This window comes from Vidua chalybeata, chromosome 14 (genome assembly GCF_026979565.1).
Source record: "Vidua chalybeata isolate OUT-0048 chromosome 14, bVidCha1 merged haplotype, whole genome shotgun sequence".
Lineage (NCBI taxonomy): Eukaryota > Metazoa > Chordata > Aves > Passeriformes > Viduidae > Vidua > Vidua chalybeata.
In genome coordinates, this window is record NC_071543.1 from 19,151,712 (window position 1) to 19,173,786 (window position 22,075).

The following is a 22,075-nucleotide window of genomic DNA, read 5'->3' on the forward strand; positions in this document are numbered from 1 at the left end:
CCTTGAGATCCCTGCCTGCAGTGCCACGTGGACCTGTTGGAGCAAGCTCACAGGAGGCCACGAAGATGTCCTAAGGGCTGGAGCATCTCTGCTATGGTGACAGGCTGCGAGAGCTGGGGGTGTTCAGATTGTGGAAGAGAAGGCTCTGGGGAGACTTTGGAGTCCTTTCCAGTGCCTGAAGTGGGACAGGCACTTTTAATGGGGCATGTAGTTACAGGGCCAGGGGGAATGATGCTTTGGGCAGGTCACACAAGGGGTAGTCCTCTTTAAACTGAAAGGGGGCAGGTTTCGATTAAATATTAGGAAGAAATTCTTCCCCCGAGAGTGTTCTGGCACAGGTTGTCCAGAAAAGGTGTGGATGCTCAAGGTCAGGTTGGACGGGGCTGGCGAAAGGTGTCCCTGCCAGGACAGGGGCTGGACGGAGACAGCCTTTAGGGTCTGTTCCACCGCACCGGTTCTGTGCCAGAGACACAGGAAAGGGGCCCTGCAGCGGGGACACACCGCGCACGGGGACGGGATGGCAGCAGGGCTGGCGGGCCGAGGCTGTCCCCGCGTGTCCCTGTCCCCGCGTGTCCCTGTCCCCGCAGGTCTGGCCGGGCTCGGGGCTCCCCTGTCCCCACCTGTCCCCGTCCCCGCGAGTCCAGCGGGTCCCTGCGTGTCTGGCCGGGCTCGCCGTCCCTGTCCCCGCGTGTCCCTGTCCCCGCGTGTCCCTGTCCCCGCGCTCCGGCGGGTCTCGGCCATCCCTGTCCCCGCGTGTCCCTGTCCCCGCGTGTCCCTGTCCCCGCGTGTCCCTGTCCCCGCGTGTCCCTGTCCCCGCGCTCCGGCGGGTCCCCGCGTGTCCCTGTCCCCGCGTGTCCCTGTCCCCGCGTGTCCCTGTCCCCGCGCTCCGGCGGGTCTCGGCCATCCCCGTCCCCGCGTGTCCCCTGTCCCCGCGTGTCCCCTGTCCCCGCGTGTCCCTGTCCCCGCGTGTCCCTGTCCCCGCGCTCCGGCGGGTCTCGGCCATCCCTGTCCCCGCGTGTCCCTGTCCCCGCGTGTCCCTGTCCCCGCGTGTCCCCTGTCCCCGCGTGTCCCTGTCCCCGCGCTCCGGCGGGTCTCGCCCGTCCCGGTCCCCGCGTGTCCCCTGTCCCCGCGCTCCGGCAGGTCTCGGCCATCCCTGTCCCCGCGTGTCCCCTGTCCCCGCGTGTCCCTGTCCCCGCGTGTCCCTGTCCCCGCGTGTCCCTGTCCCCGCGCTCCGGCGGGTCTCGCCCGTCCCGGTCCCCGCGTGTCCCCGCGGTCCGGCGCAGTGGCTCCCCCTGGCGGTGGCAGCGCGGCGCTGCCGCGCTCCCAGGCTGCTCCGGGGCGGCGCCGCCTCCAGCGCGGCGGGACAAAGCGGGGCCGGGCCGGGCCGGCGGCATGGAGCGCGGGGCGGAACGGAGCCGGCGGCGAGGCCCGCAGCCCCGCTAGGAGCCGAGCCGAGCCGTGCCGGGCCGGGCGATGCGGCGGTGAGCGCGGCGGGGCCGGGCGCCACCGCGATGCTCCGCCGCAGCCTCAGCCGCCTGGTGAGTGCGGGGCCGGGGCGGCGGGCGGGGAGAAGTTCGCGGTTATTCCCTCTCTGCCGTGTGCCGGGGCTGTTCTCCCGCGGGGGCTCGGCGCGGGGCGCATCCCCCTCCCCGCGGGGTCCGCCCCGGCCCCGCAGCGGCGGCTCGGTCCGAGCCTGCGAGCCCTCCAGAAGTTGCCTTTGCTGCCAGAGCCCAAACGCTGTTTTTTTTTTTTTTTTTTTTTTTTCCGTCCCAAAACCTGCCGGAGGGGACTTCCCCGGCCCGGCAGCGCGCTCCCCAAACCGCGTGTCTCTTCCTGCCCTGGGCGGGATGCGGGCTCTGCCCCGCCGGATCCATCCCGAGCCCTTCCCGCTGCCACATAAGCTGCTCGGAGATTTCACCGTGACCTCACTGCTTGGCCTGAGCTCCGTAATTACTCACGTTTTCCTTTTCCACGGCAAATGTGGGAAAAACCGGCGTTTTGCCGGCGTTCCGGGCGCTGCTGTTGGCTCAGCAGTGTCACTGATTGCGCAGTGCGTAGCGAGCGAAGTTCCTGGAGTTGGGGCGGGGGTGCGCGGGGCCAGCGCAGCCCGAGCCCCCCGCGCGGCTCCGCAGCCGCTGCCCGGCTCCACCTGCCGGGATCACGGGCTCTGCCCGCAAGGCCGGGGCCGCCGGGAGACGCGCTCTCCTGCCCGCTTCTGCTCCGGAGCGAGGCATTCCTGCCAGATTGTCCAGGCTTGGAGCACAAAAGGGACTCGAAATCGCCGTTTTAAGTCTGGAGGCAGCTCCGCGGAGCTCGGGAGGGAAGGGGTTGATTTTTGGGTTGGTTCTCCATTTGTAGGCTGTGTGTCTGTTGCAGGCTCTGGGTTAGTTAGCCCTGTGGAGAACACACCTACCACAACCATTGTTTTGCAGCCTCGGGGGCAGAGGGATCAGATGAAACTCGGCGCCCTGACTTTCTGGCTTTGATGCCTTTCGAGTTCGGCTCTGCCCTAAGTGCTACCCCACCCACCCTAGCAGGAGTTTTTTTGTCCCAGTCACGTCGAGAGGCGTTTGTGGTTTGAGGCATCTCCGTGGAGTTCAGTTAAAAGCTTGTTTAGGTGGCCGCTTCCTGGAAGCGGGTGACTGGAGCTGCCTGCCTGCGTTCTGGATCCAGCACCCTCCTCACCCGTGAGGAGCAGCCCCTGCCCTGCCCGGGGGTCGCACGGGGTCTGTGTCACCTCCCCGCGTCCCTCGGCGTGGGCAGGGGAGGGTCGGCGCTGCTGGGGTGTGATGTCCTTTGAGGTGGAGAAGAAGCACCCCGAGCGAGCGCAGCCCAGGTATTTCGGAGCGCTGTGTGCAGGGCCGAGCTGTTGCAGCGCCTCTCTGGAAGGGTGGAGGTGGTTTTCTGGCTGGAGGAGCAGCCTTGTTCAGGGACCGGGACAGAGTGCCAGGTCAGCCGCAGTGTTGCTGCGGGGGTTTAAGACGCTGTGTCCACCTCCTGGCTTTGTGAGCAGCATTTCAGCAGCCACGAGGAGTTTTATCAGGCTGGTGCCAGTGGTGTGCGTCCCCCATATCAGCCCTGGGCTGATGGAGCAGCTCCTGCCGTGCTGCTGCAGCTCTGCCCTGTCCCCAGCCCTGCCGGGTGCCACAGCAGCCTTGGGTCAGTCCTGGCCCTCCTGCTCCGTGGGGGCAGAGGGTGACCCGTGCCAGTCTCTGTGGAGCTGTCCCCGAGGTGCTGCCTGGCCCTCAGTCCTGGGTGGGCAGTGCTGGGCTTCAAGGGATGCTCATCCTGTGGCCGTGGCATTGCAGAAACTCGCTGCAGTTATTAAAGGCTGCAGGTTTTCTGACACTTAGGATCCCGTAGGGCTACTCGGACAAACACTGTAACCTCTCCACTGTGTGGTCTCTGCCTGAGGCTCATAAATACCAACAGATACTAAAAATCCTGTTTTCAGTTGTAACTCACAGCTTAGGCACAATGGATGTGACTTGCCCTATCAGCATGACTGTCTGTGGCTCTGTTTTTCCCTCCTATAAACTCTTATCCTGGGTAGGGTTATGAAATGGGATGGTAAAAAGAGCAGGAGGGATAGGGTGGGGCATGTGGGTCTGCACAGCTACCTGGGGGTACAGACTGATGTCTGCAGAAACAAATTGGATTCTGAACTTTGGTTTGCACCACTGAAATCCCTGTCAAAGGAAGAGTGGGGCTGGGATCACTGCGGGAGGTGGGATTGAATTGCCATGGTTAATCCACTTTTAGGCGATACTGTCAACTTGAAATATAACTTTAATTCTTTTTTGGAAACGGATTCTAGCACTGGAGTCTTATTTTTAGTCTCCTGCTGCTTGTACGGCTGTTGTGGGAGGGTGCTGGGGTGGAGTGGGGAGGTGTGGGGGTGTCCAGGGGAGGGCTGGGCTGAGCACTGGCCACGTCCCGACTGGCCGGGCACTGCTGTCCCTGGCTCGTGCATCGAAGGCAGTGTGCTGTTCCTCACGTATTGCTCCAGCCCTGCTCCGGGGCCACAGCTCTGCCCGGGCTGCGGGCACTGCTCGGGCTGCTGTGAGAGATAAGTGAGGAATGCAGAAAGAGAAGTTGCTGTTGCCCTCATTGTTTTCGCTTTTCCTCCCAATTTGCTTTTATTTAAGGCCAGTCTGGGAGCGAGCCCTGGGAGCTGTGACCCTGCTCACGGTGCAGGAAGGCTGGGGTGGTGGGTGAAGCACCCCAGGGTGCTCTCCCTCCCTCCTCTTGGGGTGCCTGCTGCTGGCTGAGCCCCTGGGCTGGTGCTCTGTCCTGGGTCTCCTGCCTCTGCAGTCAGTGCAGCTCCTTGCTCTGGTACTCTCCTGTTCAAAACCTAGGATAAGTAAGAAAACAACAAACAGTCTGTAATTGGGAGCAAAATTCTCCTGTTTGCGTGCTTGTGCAGCATGTAACAATAGGACCTTGGTCGTGTTATTCCAATTTAATGAAGTACCTTGGGGCCTGATCCTCTTTGCAGCCCGTGTCCTGGTAAATCCCTGGTGTTTGGCAAGTGCTGGGCTTGTTGTGGGCTCTCAACGCTGCTGCTGGGGGAAGAAGGGGCCTCTTGGGTGGGTGTGCAGTGGCTGTCCCTGTGCCCTGTCCCAGGCTGCAGGGATGTTCTCTCCCTGCTCCTCTCCTGGGCTCTGCAGCCCTCTCTCCTGTGCCAGCACTGGGGGCTCCCCCAGCTTGGTTATGGGGCCCTGTGGGGCAGGTCCTGCCTGGGACTCTGCAGGAAGATATCTCACTGAGACCTGAAAAAGGGAAATGGCCCAAAGTCACTTTTTAGATGGGAAGTAAATTCCCCACTGGCACTGGGAATAGGTGAGAAGGGGCAGGGGCGGGTGGGGAGAGCCCCTGGGGTGCACTGGACAGTGTGGGGCTGTCCCTGCCCAGCTCGGGGGGTGCTGGAGGTGTGGAAGGTGTCCAAGGCCGTGGTGGAGGATGCTGATTTACACTCCCATCTTTAGGATGTGCAGCAAGTGTGTAATAAAATCTATTTTTGCACACAGATCACATCTGTGATTTTCTTTCACACTTGGTTTTTTTTTTTCCATAGAGTGTGAACCAAACATTAGTGTGTGATTGCAGTTCCTATTCTAATAATAAAGATGATTACAGTTAGGAGTTGGAAGCTGTAGGAGTTGTCTTTTCCTCCCAGTCCAGCCATGTTAACACCTGGAGAGTGAGGCTGCATGTCAGGTACCTTGTAGCTGGTGCCAGCTTCTGCAGGAAGTGTTTGGCTTTCATTGATGTGGCAAAAACCTGCAAGCAGCACAGCGTGGGGCTGGGGTGTCTCTGTGGCACCAGGTGGCAGTTCAGAGTATGGGTTTTAATGAAGCCACTTGAAATTTTCGTGGAAGTTGCTGGAGTTTTGTTTTGTAAGATGTGTTTAGCATGATAGCAGCATTCCACGTGCTCAGGCAGTTCCCCTGTAGCAGCCACAGGGCAGCCCATGCTTGACCACAGGGAAGTCAAGGCAGGCTCAAATAGGGAAGCTGGGACTGCAAAAAGCTTAGGGCTGCAATCCCTTAGGGGTGCCCCTTCCCTGGAAAATGGGGACACAGGAATTTCTCAGGTTCTGGGGGATACAGGGTTTATGAAATTCCTGTAACCATTTCCTCTTTAATGTCTCCTAACTGTAGCCTTATTCCCAGAAATAGCTCGGCCATTTGTTTAAAAACAAATAAAAGCCAAACAAGAAACTTGGCCTGGGATAAGCAGCTGCATGTGTTCGTGTGCTCAGTTAAAGTTTGGGAATTTGGAAATTGCTGTAGGGAGGGCTGGAAAGCACCGGTCAAACATTAATGATAAATGATGCTTCTAATTAAACCTGTGGCACGCTGGAACTTTTCTGTGGAGAATAATGAGTCTTGGCTGTATTTTCTTCTTCCCTCCATGCCACTTCTGTCCCCAGCTGGTATTTTGCTAAGAGTAATGATGATTGCCTGGGCTGTGCAGGAAAGGTTCAGAGCTGCAGCTGAAGACATGGCAATTTGCTTTTAATAATAAAATTTGTAAAAGCAAACAGGACATCTATTAATAACAAGCTTTTCAGCCTTGCCTTTAATTTCATCCTGTTGCCTTTGGTTTATGTGTTTCCTTTCTGATTAAAACTGCTGTGTTCTGGCTGTAGCTGTCTCTAGTGGAGAGATTTATTTTTTTAAAAGTGTTAGTTAAAAGCAAGGCTGATGGAGAGCGTTCACAGTGTCTCTAAGTCAGACACCCTAAACCTTCACACCCAAATTAGTTGTTGTCTGCCAGTGCTCATGTTTTCAGCAATGCAGGTTTGGTCCCTATGAGCAGCTTCCTCCCATGGCACCATGCTTGCATCTCTTATCCCAGGTTGTAGTTCCTTGCACTGTGGGACTGTGTTCCCTTGGGAGATTTAAACCCACTGTGTTTGCTGAGAAAATGCTGGGCTGGCCAAGTGGGGGAACGTCTCTGTGGCCGAGATGTGCCTGCCAGAGGAGCTGGCATTGCAGGGCTAAGGGACTCACCGAGCAGGCTGCCTGGGAAGGGGCAATTTTCCAAGCAGCTTGCACACAGGGTGACCGAGTGTGCTGTTACCCCATCTGCCTTTCCCTGAAAATGTTTGCTGGGGGATCTTTCGGGGGAGTTTCCTGTGTGTGGGAGCGGGTGCTGAGGCTGGAGGGCAGTGGGGAGGTTTTCCTGCCTGGCTTGCATGGTCACTCTGGTGGCTTTCTGCCCAAATGTGTCCCCTGCCCAGGGGAGGGGGCAGCAGCTCGTGCCCTGTGCCAGGAGAGGCTATCCCGAGGTTATCTTGGAAAATGCCTTACCTCTGCATCTAGACCAAAATCCGCTTCTCGCTGCTCACGTTGGAAGTATTTCTGTGCTTTCTGAGGTCTGGGAAGGATGGGCTGGTTTTCCCCAAGCAGGTTTTGTGGACCTGCCCTGCCTGTGCTCTCCCCAGCCAGCACACCTGTGTCCAGGTGCCCCACAGGTGATGCTGTGGGAGCCAGGAGAGCCTGGCACACACTGCAGCCCTGCCCCTGCCAGCTCCATCACCTCTTGCAAGTAGACAAGATTTTATTTTTTTTTTTCCCAACTTTAATTAGCAAGCAATATCGAGGCTGATGATAGTAAGCCATTTCTGTTGTTACTATTGAAATGACTGTGCAGTAATCCTGTGTAGCTCTGCTCCCCTGGGGCTCCCTGCACTCCAGGCTGGCTCCAGGACCAGCAGCAGCCCCTGCTGCTCTGGTGTAACCTGCACACTGCAGTTTGCTGAACTGCCTTCAGTCATCCAACATGCCACCAGTCCCTTGCTCACTAGGCTTGCCTGAGCTGGCTGACATTTGATTCTGCTTTTTTGCAGTAAACTCGACTCCAAGACTTGAGCGTGGAGCTGTTCTGTGGAATGCCTTAACCCTGCTGTGGGAGGAGGGCCACACTGCTGCTGCAGGGGATGGCAGCGAGTGGCAAAGTGCTTTAAAGCTTGATTTACTAACTTGTAGCCTGGGGAAACTGAAAGTTCCCCCTTTTAAAAGGTCTCCTCTTTCCTGCCCTCACCTGGCTGCTGGGTCAGGAAAAGCCTGTTCTGCCCAGAGGCTGCAGTGACTTCAGTAGATATATATGCATTAAATATGCATGCATGCAATACCTGCACATTAAATATGCATGTAAGCAATATATAGAGATGCATTAAATATATATATATATTTATTTTTTTTTTTTTTTTTGCTTATGGGCTCTTTCTCAGGCTGGGCCAAAACCCAGGGAGCTGCTGGGCAGTGATTGGCACAAGGCACCATTCTGATGGTTGCACAGTGCATTTGGATGCTGAGCCCCACGTGGGACAGTGGGGTGGGGAGAAGAGCTGAGGCTCCCTGGTGGGAGGATAGCTGTCCTAGGCTTGGCTTCTCCTCCCCTCCATCGTTTTTTGTGCTCTCACTGAGATGCTCACTGCCACAGATGCTGATCAGAACCAATGTTCTCTAAAATGTTTAGCTCCTTATGCAACCCCTTCTGCCCATTTTTTGGACACCTGTTGCCTCCTGCTGACTCCAGTGGTTTTTCTTCCCCCAACCTCAGTGGTGTTGTTTGGGATGGAATTCCAGCTGAAGCCCATTTAGTCCAAAAGCATGTCTCCTCTGGCCACCCAGCCTAACTGATAGCTTTGTCCTGCCCTCCTTAAGGAAAGCTTACTGCACAATCCAAAGAGCTTTTTGTTTTCCTCCTGCAGCAGAAGGAGGGGTAAGCCCCTGTAAGGCTGTTCTAGCTGGGTATTTTGCTCTCAAATCAGGCTTTTCTTTTCTGTTTCCCATCTTGAACGAGATTCCTGCTAAACTCCATTGTGGCCTTTGCTGAGTAATGCTTTGCTGCAGACTTTTTGCTCTTGTTTTCTGCTGATTTTTCAGGGTCTATAGGTGAAAGGACTCCAGCCTTGCTTATGGAGGGCTTGGTAATTTTTTTGCTGTGCGTTTTCAAAGAATCTCTTCATCTGGCATGTCTTAAAGTGTGCTGTGTACCTTAACAAGATTCTGTGAGATGATTTCTGTGGGAAACGGAGGCATTGCTCACTTGCTCGATGCAATTTGTTTGCAGTGTTGTGGCAAATGCACTGATTTGCAAACCAGAGGGATCCTCTGTTTCTTGTGCTGTAAAGGACCTAGAAAAGCTGAGTAAGATGTGCAACAGGCAAGACCAGACAATTTGAAGCTCTTCTTTGGTTCTGCCATCCAAGATCTCTTCAGCAGTAATACAAATTAAATACTGCTTGACTGCAGCGATGCTGTGCTCTGTTGCTGGAGTCTCAATTGGCTTAAGAGGGAAAAAAAAAATAAATCTCACTGCTGGGAAATTAAATGCAGGGGGGAAAAAAAAATCCACTTTTGTGAGCAGCCCTTCCATCCTTTATTGTGATTTCTGTGTAATTCCTCCCCAGCATTCATGCAAAGCCAAGCAGCTGCTATCTGTGGGGACTCAGACTGCACTCGGGGGGCTGCAAAGCCAGCCTTGAAATGCAGCATCAATGAATTTTTTTCTACTGTTTGCTTTGGGTGGTGTTTTGCATGCCGCTTTTGTTCGGCCTGAGTTGTGGAAGGTTTTTATTCTTCTTGTGTTTTCCTCCTTCCTCACAGCTCACCTTTTCTTACATTGTTTGCTCAGGGAGGGAGTGCAGTAAAATTAGCTGCGATGCCCAGAGGGCTGTGGTCCTGCATCAGCCAAATTAGTGTTGTGGAGCACATCCTTTCCGTGGGGTGGTTTCTCCTGGAGCAGTTGGCTGGATGGAAGTGGGACTTTCCCCCTGGCAAGTGCCACTGCAGTAAGTGCAGGGTGGGGAAGCACTCAGGCAGGCACAGGAGGCCGTGGGTGCAGGAGCTGGTGCTGCTGACTGGGAGAGCAGCAACGCCCTCGCCTTGGTGCCTGGCTAGGGAAAGAGACTGGGCTGGAGATGGCAGAGTCATGGCCAGGGATGCTCTGCAGCTGGTGGTGCTGGGCTGCACCGTGGTGTGAATTGCAGTGAAAAATTAAAAATTATTTTAATAAAGATTTGTAGGGATGGTATGTTTATTATAGTGCTGGGTGTACCTAGGGATTGTTTTTTTTTTTACGAAACAAAGTACAAAAAGAACTTTTAAGTCACTTTACCCTGTCTGTTTTAAGGTTTGAAAAGTCTTATTTCTTATATTTTTAGCTTAGAAATTCGCAATTTTTTTTCTTTAGCTAGAGTAGTTTTATTAGTGTTGCAAAGTTACTAACAACATATTTTCCTTACACTAATAAGCTTAAAGCGGCACATTTTACTTAGATCTAAATAGGTTTTTACCGTGTTAAATGTTCAGTTTATCTCAGGTGGAAGCTCCAAGGCTGAGGTGCAGTGAGAGCCCAGCTCCGTGTCCCTGTGTCTGTGCTGGCTGTGAGGCTCTCTCAGCCTCTGCCTTCCCCAGCCCGGCCACAACAGGAGCCAAAGGATTTCCTGGAGATAAACAGTTCCAGGCCACATGGTGAGGATTTCTGTGCTGCCTGGGTGGATTTCACTGGTCCAGTATCCTGGTGTGACTGTGCCTGCAAGCCCCAAGGATGAATCTCACTGTAGTACCCAGAGATGAAAATACTCCCAGTGTGGTCTGGGTCGTGTGGAGCTGATTTTGGCTGTGGAGCAAGGGGTGAAGTAGGTGATTTCTCCCTCTTTTTCCCCTCTTATCTCCTGCTGCTGCTGTGGAAACATTTGTCTGTAGTACAGCAAGGGGCAGAGTTAGAAAACCACAGTTTTTATGGTTTGGGAGTTGAAAACCTTGACCCGAACCCACGTGAGCGAGGAGCGTGGGAGGTGCTGGCACCTCGGGTACCCACTGTGGGGATTGAGACACCCCGGGATGCTGGTGCAGGACTGGGGGAGTCCCTGCAGGCTGGACCTGCCCTCCCCTCCCTCCTGGGGGCAGAAGCAACACCTGGGGGCAAGCTTGGGCTGGGGATGGCTCTGGGCAGCCCTGGGTGCCAGCCCTGGCTTCTGGGGTGCTGTGGTGAGGCACAGGCAGGGCAGGCTGCAGCCTCTGCCCTGGAGTGTGTGCTCAGCCAGGCGGGCTTGCTTCCCAGGGGAAAGGGAAGAAAACTGCTCTGGGAAATGGGCTTCTCGCCAGTCAGCTGGCAGCCTGGCTCTGAAACGCTGGGAAAACTTAAAAAAGGGGGCAAAATGTTTGTAGGTGGCAGAGGTTGGAGTAACGTCTGGCCGAGCTGGGATGCAGAACATAGTGTTTAGGGGTTTTTTGTTTCCATAACTGAAGAGCTCAGGCTTTCAGGGGACCAGAAAACAACGGGAAAACCAACAAATTATAGCTCTGCTGGGTGGTGCAAGCACTGACAGTTGCAAACTGGGAGGCTTTTTCCATTTTGCTCTTATTTCAGTTTTTGCCAGGCCAAATCACTGCTCTGGAGAGCTCGCTGCCCTGCTGAAATAGCTGCTGATGAACAGACATATGTGCACAGCTTGAGCCGGGGAGAGGAGGGAGGAAGAGTTTTGAAGACAGGAAGGCCTCGTTGTATTTGCTTTGTGACCTCTGCAAAACATTTGGCTCTTATTCAAAGTCCTTTTACTGTTCTCGAGCCTGAAGTGTTCCTATGAGCCTGAATTTTATATGCTGGCAGCATGCTGGTCGAACTTTTCTTTTGGACTGCCAAAAATAAAGATCTGCTGCCTGTACTTCAAGATGAGCAATGGTTTCATAACCCTGGCTGCCAGCAGGGCAGGGAAAAGAAGAATTGAGATGCTTCTGAAGGTCGGTGGCTGTGCTTGAGCAGGAGCAACAGATTTTGCACCAAACAGCAGCACTGAAGTCATGCTGCCCCAGTTGATCCTGTCTGGGTTTGGCTTTCTGCATCACTCGTGAACCTGACTTTGTGCAAAGTGCTGCTGAGCAGAGCCTGTGATTGCAGCCACTGGGGCGTGCTTGCTGGGAAGATGCCCGAGGGTAGACTGCCTCCAGAAGGAGAAACAAAATCCGTGCCAAAAAAGGTCTTTTCAGCTGTCACCCCTGTCCATGGCACTCCTCAAGTCCAGGATAGGGCTGGGCTCTTCTTTAAATTTATTACCTAGGGAAAAAAACTTCTGTATTTCCTCTCTCCACCCTTAAGAAGTCTTTCAAGTAGCCTTTTCCCCTGTTCTCTCCACCCAGCCATGTCTGCCTGTTTTTATCAGTGGCTTTGTTGGCTAAGTCAGCTTTTCCAGGAAATGCAGCCTGGTTGGGCTCTGCTGTTCCCCAGCCCGCTGTCCTTGGTGAAGGTGATCTCCCTGTCACGCCATGTGGTGGGGCAGCAGGTCCTGGGGACAGAGGGGACATGGGGATGGGCTGTGGTGCTGTGCTGGAGCTCATCACCTCTGCAGTGCCATCCCCAGGGACGAGGTCTGCGTGTTGGCCCCATCACGTGCTGTGAAAAGCCCCAGGAACTGACCCTTTCCCCTTTTCTTTAGGTCTGGGGCTCTCGTGGTTGCCCCTGCTGCCCCCCACCTTGGCTGGAGCTGCCTTAGCCCAGCGGTCACTCCTTGGTGGTCGTGTTCTGGCCCTGGCTGAAATACCCGTGGCAGCTTCAGCCCCAGCACAGGAGAAGGGGGCACTGGTTTAAATTTCAACCTGCTGTTTTCCCAAGGTACCAGCCTTCCCATCCTGCTTAGGAACGAGCAGCAGAGTCCCATCCAGTGGGAAATGAGGTCGGGCAGTGTGTGCCTTCAGCCCTTCCCGTGGGCCTATGAGCTCTCAGCATTTCAGGTACACTGTTGGTTGGTTGTCCTGCCCAAGGTCTGTGCATGTTATTGACCCTTTCCCTCAGTGCCCTTTCAGGCACAGGGAAGAGTGGTGGGGTCGGTGCTGGAGCTCTCTCTCTCCAAAGCAGATCTGCCTAAACATGTGGTCGCTGTGGGTAAGCACAGTCCGAGCTGCTGAATTGTTGAGGGTATTCTCAAAGCATCCCTTGTACCCTCACGGGGATCACTAAGGACAGAGAGGCACAGGAAAGCTGGCAAGAAGAAATCTCAATTAAGAGTACATCGGTTGGGCAGTGAGGCTGATGTGCTGAGCAGCTTCCCGAGGCTGATGGATGTTTTGGGGGAGGTTACGGTAAATTTATGGAGGCTTTCAAAAACTGTGGCTGTTTTCCTTTGTTCTTCTGAGGCTAAACGAAACAGGAGCTAGAACAGGCTGTTTTGGGAGGTGCTGTTATTTTTGCAAGCTTTTTTTGTAAATCAGGTCGCCTTTTCTACAACTTTTATGATAAATGGAACAATGCAGGAGCAATTAGACTTTAAACTGCTCATGAGATTGAAGCCAAGTAATGTGATTTAATCTTTCTTTTGCATATATTTAATACAAGCTGTGATTTCATTCAAATGTTTGAGCTTTGTACTTGTACTGTATAATCTCTGGGTTTAGCAGATGATTTTTTTTAAATGCCTGTGGTTTTTATTAGAACTGTTTTCTATGAGTTATTTGTGTTTACGTTGTGGCTTAAAGTTATCAGCAAACATGAAAGGAGAAGTTTTTTCTGCTAGTTAGTTCTGGTTTTGCTGCTTTCTGGAACTGTAGTAAATCAAATGCTGGTGGTTTTTTAGTTCTGCTGCTGTTTTTTTTGTTTTTCTGGAAACAGGGCCAGAAGGTAGCTCAGACACTTGCTTTCCATATGGGGGATATAATTAAACACTCTGTTTGCAGCTGCCCTAGAAATAGTCCTCTTGAAGTGGCTGCAGAGCACGGGTTCACCTCTCCTGTTGAACTCAGTCTAACTCCATTAATTTTTTACCCAGGCCTGCTAATTTTTACCCAGGTTTGCAACTTCTACCTGGTGCCACCTGGGTGCTGTGATGCACTCCCGGGAGGTGAGGAGGAGCCTGTCCCCAGGGCGGGCAGGAGGCTGTGCTGGGGAGGGACATTTCTGTGGGAGGGGGGCACAGATGGACAAGGGGACAGGGGCACGAAGGGACAGTTGCCCAGACTCAGGCAGAGAATTTGGGGACTGCTGTGGGCTGCAAATGTAATTCTGCCATCTCTGTGTAATGCTCCACCAGTTTCAAGTCATCAATGTGTTTGGTTATTAATTGTATCCGTGGGCATTTTTACTCCTGGCCTGACACCTTCAAATCATACCTGTTCTTGCCTCCTCAAAGAAAAATTTGGAGTGGAATGCCAAGCCTCGGGTGACCCTCCATGGGCACCTAGGTGGGCTGTTTAAGTTTGGGCAATGTAAGAAAATAGCCATTATCCCCCCTAATGCCTTGATTTCAGAACTGCTGCTTCTGGCAGAACGTGGGCTCTATAAAAGGTGCAAGTGTGGGAAGGTTGGGTTACATCAAAGCATTTTCCAGAACACATTCATGTGTGAGTTTCTCCCTGGCAGAGAAGGGTGGTGCTGCTGCAGCAGCCCTGTGTCCCATGCAGGTGCAGCTGGCACCTGGATGTGCCCCGGGGCAAAGCCAGGACGGGCAGCCAGCTGCCAGCTGGAGGGCTCTCCTGGCAGAACAGCCTCGCTCACCTCATCTCTATCTCCTGTGCTTTGTGTCTGACTCTCTGGCTGTTGCCTTCCAGCTGAGCTCCTTCAGGAGAAATCTGGTTTGGATGCCCTGCTGAAAGATTGACTCGCTGGTAGGCTCGGTTTGGCACCAGGGGAGCGGAACAGGAGCTGGGAACTGAAGCTTGAGGCATTGCAGGAGAGACCTACATCTCTGGGGCTGGTCCTCAGGTGGTGCAGCCAGGAGAGTGGCTCTGCTCAGAAATGCCTCCTTCCCTCCCTCCTCTCGCTTCCTGGTGTCTGCAGTGTCCCCCGGTGTCTGCAGTGTCCCCCCGGTGTCTGCAGTGTCCCCCTGGTGCTGCTGTGATGTCTGCCAGCTGCTGGGAGCTCTGGCTGGCAGGGACACACGGTACAGCAGGGGGGTCCGTGGTCACCTACCAGCATCCCCACGTCCTCCAGCCTTGGTGGGACAATGCGGAGTGGCTTCCCTGGCACTGTCCCCACACCATGCCCAGTCTGGCACTGCTGATCCCTACAGACAGCTCTGCTGCTCCCAGTGCTCACACAAACACCATGCCTCCGGCCCAGGGAGGTGAGAAAGTGCCTAGGAAGGGAATGCAATTGTTTATTTTCTTGGATAATCCTTTTGGCAGGCTTGGCTCTAAAGAGCAGGAGAAACTCTGGCTTTTGCCTGCACCAGCTCACTCCAGCACTGGGAACTGAGGGCTGTGTGGAACCCCACCAGGCAACAAGGCAGCTGCTTGAATTGCATCCAAGTCATATTTTCTTTTTTTTTTTTTTTTTGCCATCAGAATTAAAATTTTTTATGAAAGGCAGTCAGAAGAAGTCCTCTAAATCCTCTCCTTGCTAATCTGCATATTTTATAATTTTCCCCAAAGCCTGGCAGTTATTCCCTAAATCTGCCTCTAAGTCTCTGTTGAGAGCCATTATTAAGACGTAGCCAGGGCCGGGCTGGGCTCGTCAGAGGGAGAGCTTTTAATTGCTGAGCTCAGCCAGCACCTCCTGCTGCAGGCTGGGGTGCACTCGCCTTCTGGGGGCTGGGGAAGAGGGATGTGGTGTGAAGCCTTCCAGCTGCTGGTGGGGCTGTGGGCAGGTGTGACACCGTGGGGAGCTGAGGGAATGGGAAGTGAAATGCTCTGAGTGGTGGGAGCCTGGTTAGACCGTGGAGGGAGGGCTGGCGTGCACCGTGGGGTTGCAGTGCCATTGCTCTCATTGTGTAGGTGATGCTGCAGGTAAACAGCAGGGGACTGCAGGGTGAAAGCCCTCCTGGGAGCTGGTGCTGATAACTCAGTGTGGATAGCTCAGTCAGCCAGCACACCGCACCTGGATTTGGGCTCTCCTCTGCTCTGAGGCTTCACATGCGCTGTGCTTTCTGTGGACAGTCAGGAAATCCTCGTGGATGCTTTTCCAGAAGTGCTTTAAGCAGAGCTTTGTGGTTTCCGTGCCAGCGCGTGTGAGTGGCAAACCCTCACCCTGCTCCTTCCCAGCGCCGTGCCAGCGGGCAGGGGAAGCTGTCGCTTCCTCCCTGGGCTGGAGGGATGCTCACCAGGCACGCCTGGCTCCAGAGCCTGGACAGGGGCACGACGTGGGGACATCCTTCTCAGCTGCCTGGTCCTGCTGTGGCGTGGATGGATGGCTCTGCCTCTTGCTCCTGGGGCACAGGTTGGTCAGGCCGTGGCTGGCACCTCCATAATGCAGCAGAGACATCAGGGAACCTTTCTTGGCTCTGGCTTGCAGTTTGGGTGCTGTTGGCTGCTGCCGTGGTGGTGGTGTGGCTGGGAGGATGGTGGCATTCCCTAGCTGGGAGTGTGTGCCAGCCCTGCCCACGTCGGGAGCTGGTGGAGGTGGTCACTGCTGGGGGTGCTGCTGGCTCTGTTGGGAGGTGCAGGGACATGGTTCTAGTATTAAAAGAATATGAAGAATAATGAAGATGATAGGGCATGAGGATCCTCCTGCTCTGAGCATCAGCCCCTGGAGGTGTGAGGATGGCTGTAGGGAGAGCAGTGAGCACGCCTCCCCAGGTGCAGGCATGGTGTAAAAACACTTCTTTCATTAAAGGTGCTGCAGACATGGCTGGGAAACAGAGGCAGGGAAGAGCTGCTGCTTCCATTGGGCAGATGCTGTTCCTGGTGCAACAGGATCTGTTCAGTTGTTGCTGCTCCAGGTCCACCAGTTTTATTTAATTGTTTAAATTTTTGGTTTTGACACTTTCCCCAAGCAGCAGTTAGTCCCAGGCCTTCTGTCTTAGCATGTTTTTCTTCAGAGCACCTTCTCTGTAGCTGGGATTTGTTTGCACCTCGACAAGCTGCCTGCACTGAGCCCTTTGGATGAGGGATGCTGAGCTGGATCCTGGGCACTCCTGGAGCATCCATCTGCAGAGGCTGAGCCCGTGCTGGGCAGCTGACCTGGGACAGGCATTTGGCAGCTTTGACACCTGCTCTGGTGGCATTTCAGAGCAAGCAGGCTGTAGGGTTGAGGATTAGTGTGACTAAGTGGAGTATGAAGAGTATTGCTGGTGTTTTGGCAGCTCTGCTGCCTGGTAATGCCCTCGAACCATAGACTGACAAATGTCTTCCCTGTTCATGTTTTAAAATTCAAAAACTGGACTCTAAGGAAATCTTACCCTGGTCTAACACTACTCTTTCCTCCTCACCCCTCTTTGCTTGCTTGCTCTTAGTGGGCATTTTAAATTCACTGTGTGATTTTAAGTTCAGCATCACAAAATGCTTCCTGGTGCCAGCCAGGTCTTCTCCCTTGGCTGTGAGCATCTGTGGCTAGGACAGTTTGTTATATTAAAGGACAGACATGGACAGAATGAAAAGCTGATTTTTAAACTGTTGCACAGTTCTGTTGTTTTTGAAAAGAAAGTTTTCTGGTCCACTGAGAGACTTGAGTGTGCTGGGCTGGCCAGAGCTGGAGGCTGATGGAGACAGAGCTCACAGTGCTGCCTCAAGCACTGAGAGCTGCAGGGACCTGCAGTGGTCACAGTCAATCTATGATCCAGACCAAGGCAAAGAGAAAGAGGCATACAGAAGGGAAATAACAATTTTCTTCATGTGTCTACTCATTCCTTTCTCTCAAAGGTGTCATTGAGCAAGATCATCTTCATTATTATTCATATTCTTTTAATATTAGAACAGTTGTCACAGAAAGACAAAGCCTCGGCTTTGTCTCAAGTTGGGAAAGGTTTTAAAAGAAGTTACAAGAAGTTGGAAATGTTGAAGAGTTCCATTGCAATAGAGGAGTTCTGGTAGTTTTGGTGCGTTCAGGTGCTTTGTTTATATGTGTTAACAGCCTCTCCTTTGGATGGGGAGGATCTGTCTGGGGCTTGCAGGGGCTGTCACCTCCCGTGGGTGGCTGGGTCTCTGCTGGAGCCCCGTGCTGCCGATCACAGGTGTCTTTGGCTTTGTGCAGGGGCTGTGCTGTCCTGCAGAGCAGCCCTGCAGAGCTTATTCCTCTGCATTTCCCTCATCCTGCTGCTGAGCAGCGGGGCTGTCATCAGGCCCCCATGATGTGAGGCTGACATTCACTTGTGACATCTCATTCTGCTTTAAATTAAACCCCCAGCAAGCCCAGCTGGCTTCCCAGCACCATGTGTGTCATCTTGAGGAGTTTGTGCTGTGAAACTGTCTGCTTCATCATTCGTGATTTTAGCTGAGATTTTTAAATAGCAGAAGCAGACCCTTTTGGTTTTTTTGAGCTGAGTACTAAATCTGTGTGTACCAGTGTGGTGGTGAGACATTTTGCAAGGGTTTGAGGGTTGGACAGAAGAGTGAGTGTAAGGGAGGGTGCAGTTTCCATCGTCCTCCATGCAATGAATAAACCCAGAGCTGAAGGATTCTCCCGGTCAGGACAAGGAGGAGATGTATAGATGTTAAATTATATTCCTCATGCCTTGAAGTGCTTGATAAAGACACATTCTCTTCCAAGAAGGAAAAATAACCTGGCACAGGCTGCAGATGCAGGCAGCAGCTGTCCTGCACAGGGCAGCAGTGCAGTGACCTGTCCTGGTGGGGTGTAGGGCTGTGGCAGCACATTTCTCTCTCTCTCGGGATCTTTTCATAGAGGTGCACAGAGAGAAAGAAAGAGAAAACAATTTCTATTCCTGCTCCTTGTTTTTCCCATGTGGAATGTGTTTGGAGAATTGTTTACCTGGGGTGATTGCTTGGTTGGATTCTGGTGAGGATTGTTTGGGGCTGGTGGCCAATCCAACCCACCTGTGGCTGGGCTCTCAGAGAGGGTCACGAGTTGGGAGTTATTGTAGTTAGAGAAAGTAGGCATGTGATTTCAGTATCTCCTTTATATAGTATATTAATGTATATAGCACATACATAGCATAATAGTATATTAATGTATTATAGCACAGTTATAATGAAGAAATCCTTCAGCCTTCTGAACTGGAGTTGGAAATCAGCATTTCTTCCCACTGGCTTCGCCTGCACTTTACAGTATGGGGCGGGCTGTGGTCCTGAGCTGATGGCTGACCAAAGGCGTGTTTCAGGCTCGGCCCATCCTCGGTTTTGCTCCACGGCCTCGTGTGTTCTTCGTTGTGTGTGCTTTGGCTGGGGCAGAGAGGCGAATCTCTGCGTTGCAGCAGGCCGAGGAGCTGGGAGGTGTAAATGCAGACCCCGGGGTTCCTGGAGCTAACAGCTGTCTCTCCCGTTGCTGGCAGTGTGCTGGCGAGGAGAAGCGGGTGGGCACGCGCACCGTGGTGGTCGGGCACCGGCCCGTGTCGGACACCGAGGCGTGCGTGGCACAGAAGTTCTGCGACAACAGGATCGTCTCCTCCAAGGTGAGCTCCCTGCCCGCTGCTGCTCCCCCGTGTCCTGTGAGCTGGCTCTGGGAGAGTCCCAGTTCAAGGGTGGACGCAAAGGTGCCTCTGCAGCCTGGTGCAGCCCTTACACACAGCTCCAGCCTCTCTCTTCCTATTTTTTTTTTTTTTCCCATCAACGCCAGTGGGGGTGTGGGCGAGTTCCTTTCTTGTAGGCTGGATGAGAGCAAAGCACGTGGACACGTTGGTTTTGTGGGGTTGGGGTTTTTTTTTTTTTAAAGTTTTCTGGCATCCCCTTGGGGAAGAAAAGACAGGTTAGGTGTATAATACAGCATGAGATAGCAGCAACTCAAGTTTGCAAAAGGGAGTGGCATTATTTTGTAAAGGGGCATAAAAATATGATTCCTTTTTTTTTTTTTTTTTTTTTTTTTTATTCTGTGGGATTTTTCTTTCTTGAGATAGGACAAAAATAACCATGCTCTGTTTATCCCCTTGGATGAAAGGGGGGGAAACATTCATATGGTATTAATGCAGCTTTTGTTTATGGTGGAAAACTGTGATGACACCCATCTGCCTTCTGCTTAGCTTTTTTCCATGACATTCATGAAGCTATTTCAAAAGATTTGAAGCCAATTCGAGTAAAATATCAAACAAGTGGCATTCCATATTGTCAACACAGCTGGATACGTATCCCAGTGCTCAGGATTTGTGATGCTCAGCATACACTTACGCCTCAGTTTTGCTGTACTTGAGCTGCAAAGGGGTTTTTCCCTCTCTTTTTTTCTTTGTGCATCTTGGATCTTATCTGTTTTTGTATGTCTGGGTTTATTTTTGGGAAAAGCTTTCAGTCTGTCCGTGTTTAACTTGTGTAGCATTCCCATTGATGTTTCCCTGGCACGCAGGAGGGGCCTTCAGTGAGGACACCTTCCCCCAGCCCAGTTCCCTCCTTGACAAATGGTTTGCTTTAGCACTAATTTTAGTTCTTCCTTGATTTATTTTTGATTGTTATGTCCTTGCTCTTTTTTCCTTTTATATTTGCTTGGCCTGGGACCTGACCAGTCTTTTTTATAATTAAGTCTTGAGACTCGACTGCTTATTTTTTTTTATTCCAGACAGACTGAAAGATAGATATTAGACCCATTATTTCCCATGTTGTTCTTCAATTCCACATGCTTTCCAAAGTAAATGATTCAGCAGCCTTCTTAAAATTATAACGAAGGACAACCTAATACTGAATTTGTATGGGCAACCATGGCACTTTTTTTTTCCTTTTTTTTAAACAAAAACAGCTCTAAGATGGTTTGGGGAATTTGGAAAAAATCTATCCACTGTGGGTCATGTTCTAATGAAGTCACCTGTGTACAAATGCCTTTTTAGGGGTTGTTTCACTTGTGGCTGTCCAGTGCTGCAGCAGAGAGAGCTGGAGAAGCTGGAGCAGGAATTTGGCATCTCAGCACCAGCTGCACTGTGCTGCTGGGCTTGGCTCTGGCAGCTGGAGCCCTCCAGGCTGCTCAGGCTGTGCTTCCCCTGCCACGTCAGGGGACAGCTCCTCTCCCCTCCTGTGCACCTCGTTCCCGTTTTGTCGCTCTGGTCCCCGCCAGTGCCTCGGTCTGTTTGAGCCCCTCTCTCCCCACAGTACACCCTCTGGAACTTCCTCCCGAAGAACCTTTTTGAGCAGTTTCGAAGAATCGCCAACTTCTACTTCCTCATCATCTTCCTCGTGCAGGTAAGAGCTGTGTGGCTAAGAGAGGGAGCTTTATTTAGGCACTGATGTTTGTTAAACACGGCTTGAGCAAGAATTGAGCTTTAAAACTGTTTGTGCTTTCAGAAGTTGGGAAATTCTGAAGTTGGAAGCTGTGTTATAATTCTGCCATGCCATCCAAGGCATAAAAATAATTAAAATATCTGGGATGGGGTTTGAATGGCTGCTGAAACACTGAAAAACCATCTTAATTCTAACTGTTAAGGTCATTCAACCACTGAAAATACACCTGTTGCTACGCAATTAGGATCTATTTTTTGTCACCATTGCTACTTCTGTTTAATAACTCTCTATTTCCCCAAGTGATATGATATTTTTATGTCTCAGATATCATGAGTTTCAAGGCAAGCAGGAGAGATAGGATGTACTCAGTAAAATTCAAAAAATGCATAGGATGACTTTTGGAAAGCTGAAGCTTCAGGAGGTTGCTCTGCATGGGCAAAACAGCAAATTTATTACAGGCACAAACTTTTCCTGATCTGCTTTGTGGCTTGAGTGAAGGGGCAGATCCTGAGGAATGCTCATTTTCTGTTCTGTCATCCAAGAAAAGCAAGCTGTCAAAATGTGCTGGGGCAAAGGGAGCTTGGGAGAATCACTGCAGCGCCTTTGCTCACCTTTCAAATGCTGGGGCTGAGCACACAGCCAGCTCTGGGGCTGGGAATGGGCACCAGAGCTCCATCCCAGCAGAGGACAAGGCACCGTGTGCCTGCTGCAGGGTTTTGGTGGCGCTGGGGACGGGGCCCTGGCTCTCTCCCCGGCTCCTGTTTAAGCCATGAGTGCCTGTGCAGTAAGGGGTTCTGATTTGCTGTCCCTCTGGCTGCTGCAGGAGCAGGGATCCCGAGCCATGTGGCTCCTGCTGGCAGTGTGACATGAAAGGCCAATTTGCTCTGGCGTCAGCTGGCTCGCCTCCATCTCTTCATTTCGCTGGCGTTGCTCCATTTTGTCAGACCCAATTTGTAATTTGCCTTGAACTGAAGCGATACCCTGGAGTCAGGATGTCCTTTTTGTGTAGCTGGCCACTTAGTGACGTGCTCTTACATTTTATCTATTGACCCTCTGGCTGTGGAGAGCGTGGAATATTCCTGATGATAGCTCCAAACTGGGTTTGTCTAGCTGCTTGCCCGTTTTAGGCACAGCTCTGTGCAGGTGAGAGAAGAGCCTGGCTGTTCTTCCTTGTCTTTATTCTGTGAGCACCTCTGAAATGAGGAAGCAGCCCTTGTGGTCAGTTAGAGAACAAACACACCCAAGTGAGCAGAGCCCAGCCTGGCAGCACTGATCCCCTGGCTGCTGGACAGAGCAGCCCCCTGTCCCCAGGTGCTTGTCATTCTGAGACATAACCTGCCTTAGAAAGGCACTCGGGGCCTCTCCATTCATTCTGAATGCCAAGGGTTATACCTTGAAAAATGCCACCTCTGTCTTGAATGTTCGTGCTTACATTTGAATTTCTGTAAGTTAATGGGGTTGTCCCCCCCTGACTGCTGCATGAGGAGTGAAGTGTCACAGTGCTCGAGGACTTGCCCTACCTGTTGTGAAACACTTTA

The 22,075-nt window shown here is 52.5% G+C and overlaps 1 protein-coding gene across 5 annotated transcripts in view; it reads left to right on the forward strand.

Moving 5' to 3' along the window:
- The first annotated feature begins 1,428 nt into the window (after positions 1-1,428).
- Positions 1,429-22,075, forward strand: part of ATP11C (ATPase phospholipid transporting 11C) — a 54,673-nt gene continuing 34,026 nt past the window's right edge. For all 5 annotated transcript variants that reach the window (XM_053955658.1, XM_053955660.1, XM_053955659.1 and 2 more), the window contains exons 1-3: positions 1,429-1,538; positions 18,674-18,793; positions 20,409-20,498. In XM_053955658.1, the coding sequence (XP_053811633.1) occupies positions 1,512-1,538; positions 18,674-18,793; positions 20,409-20,498 (237 nt within the window). In that variant the 5' untranslated portion in view covers positions 1,429-1,511. The remainder of the gene's footprint in view (positions 1,539-18,673; positions 18,794-20,408; positions 20,499-22,075) is intronic.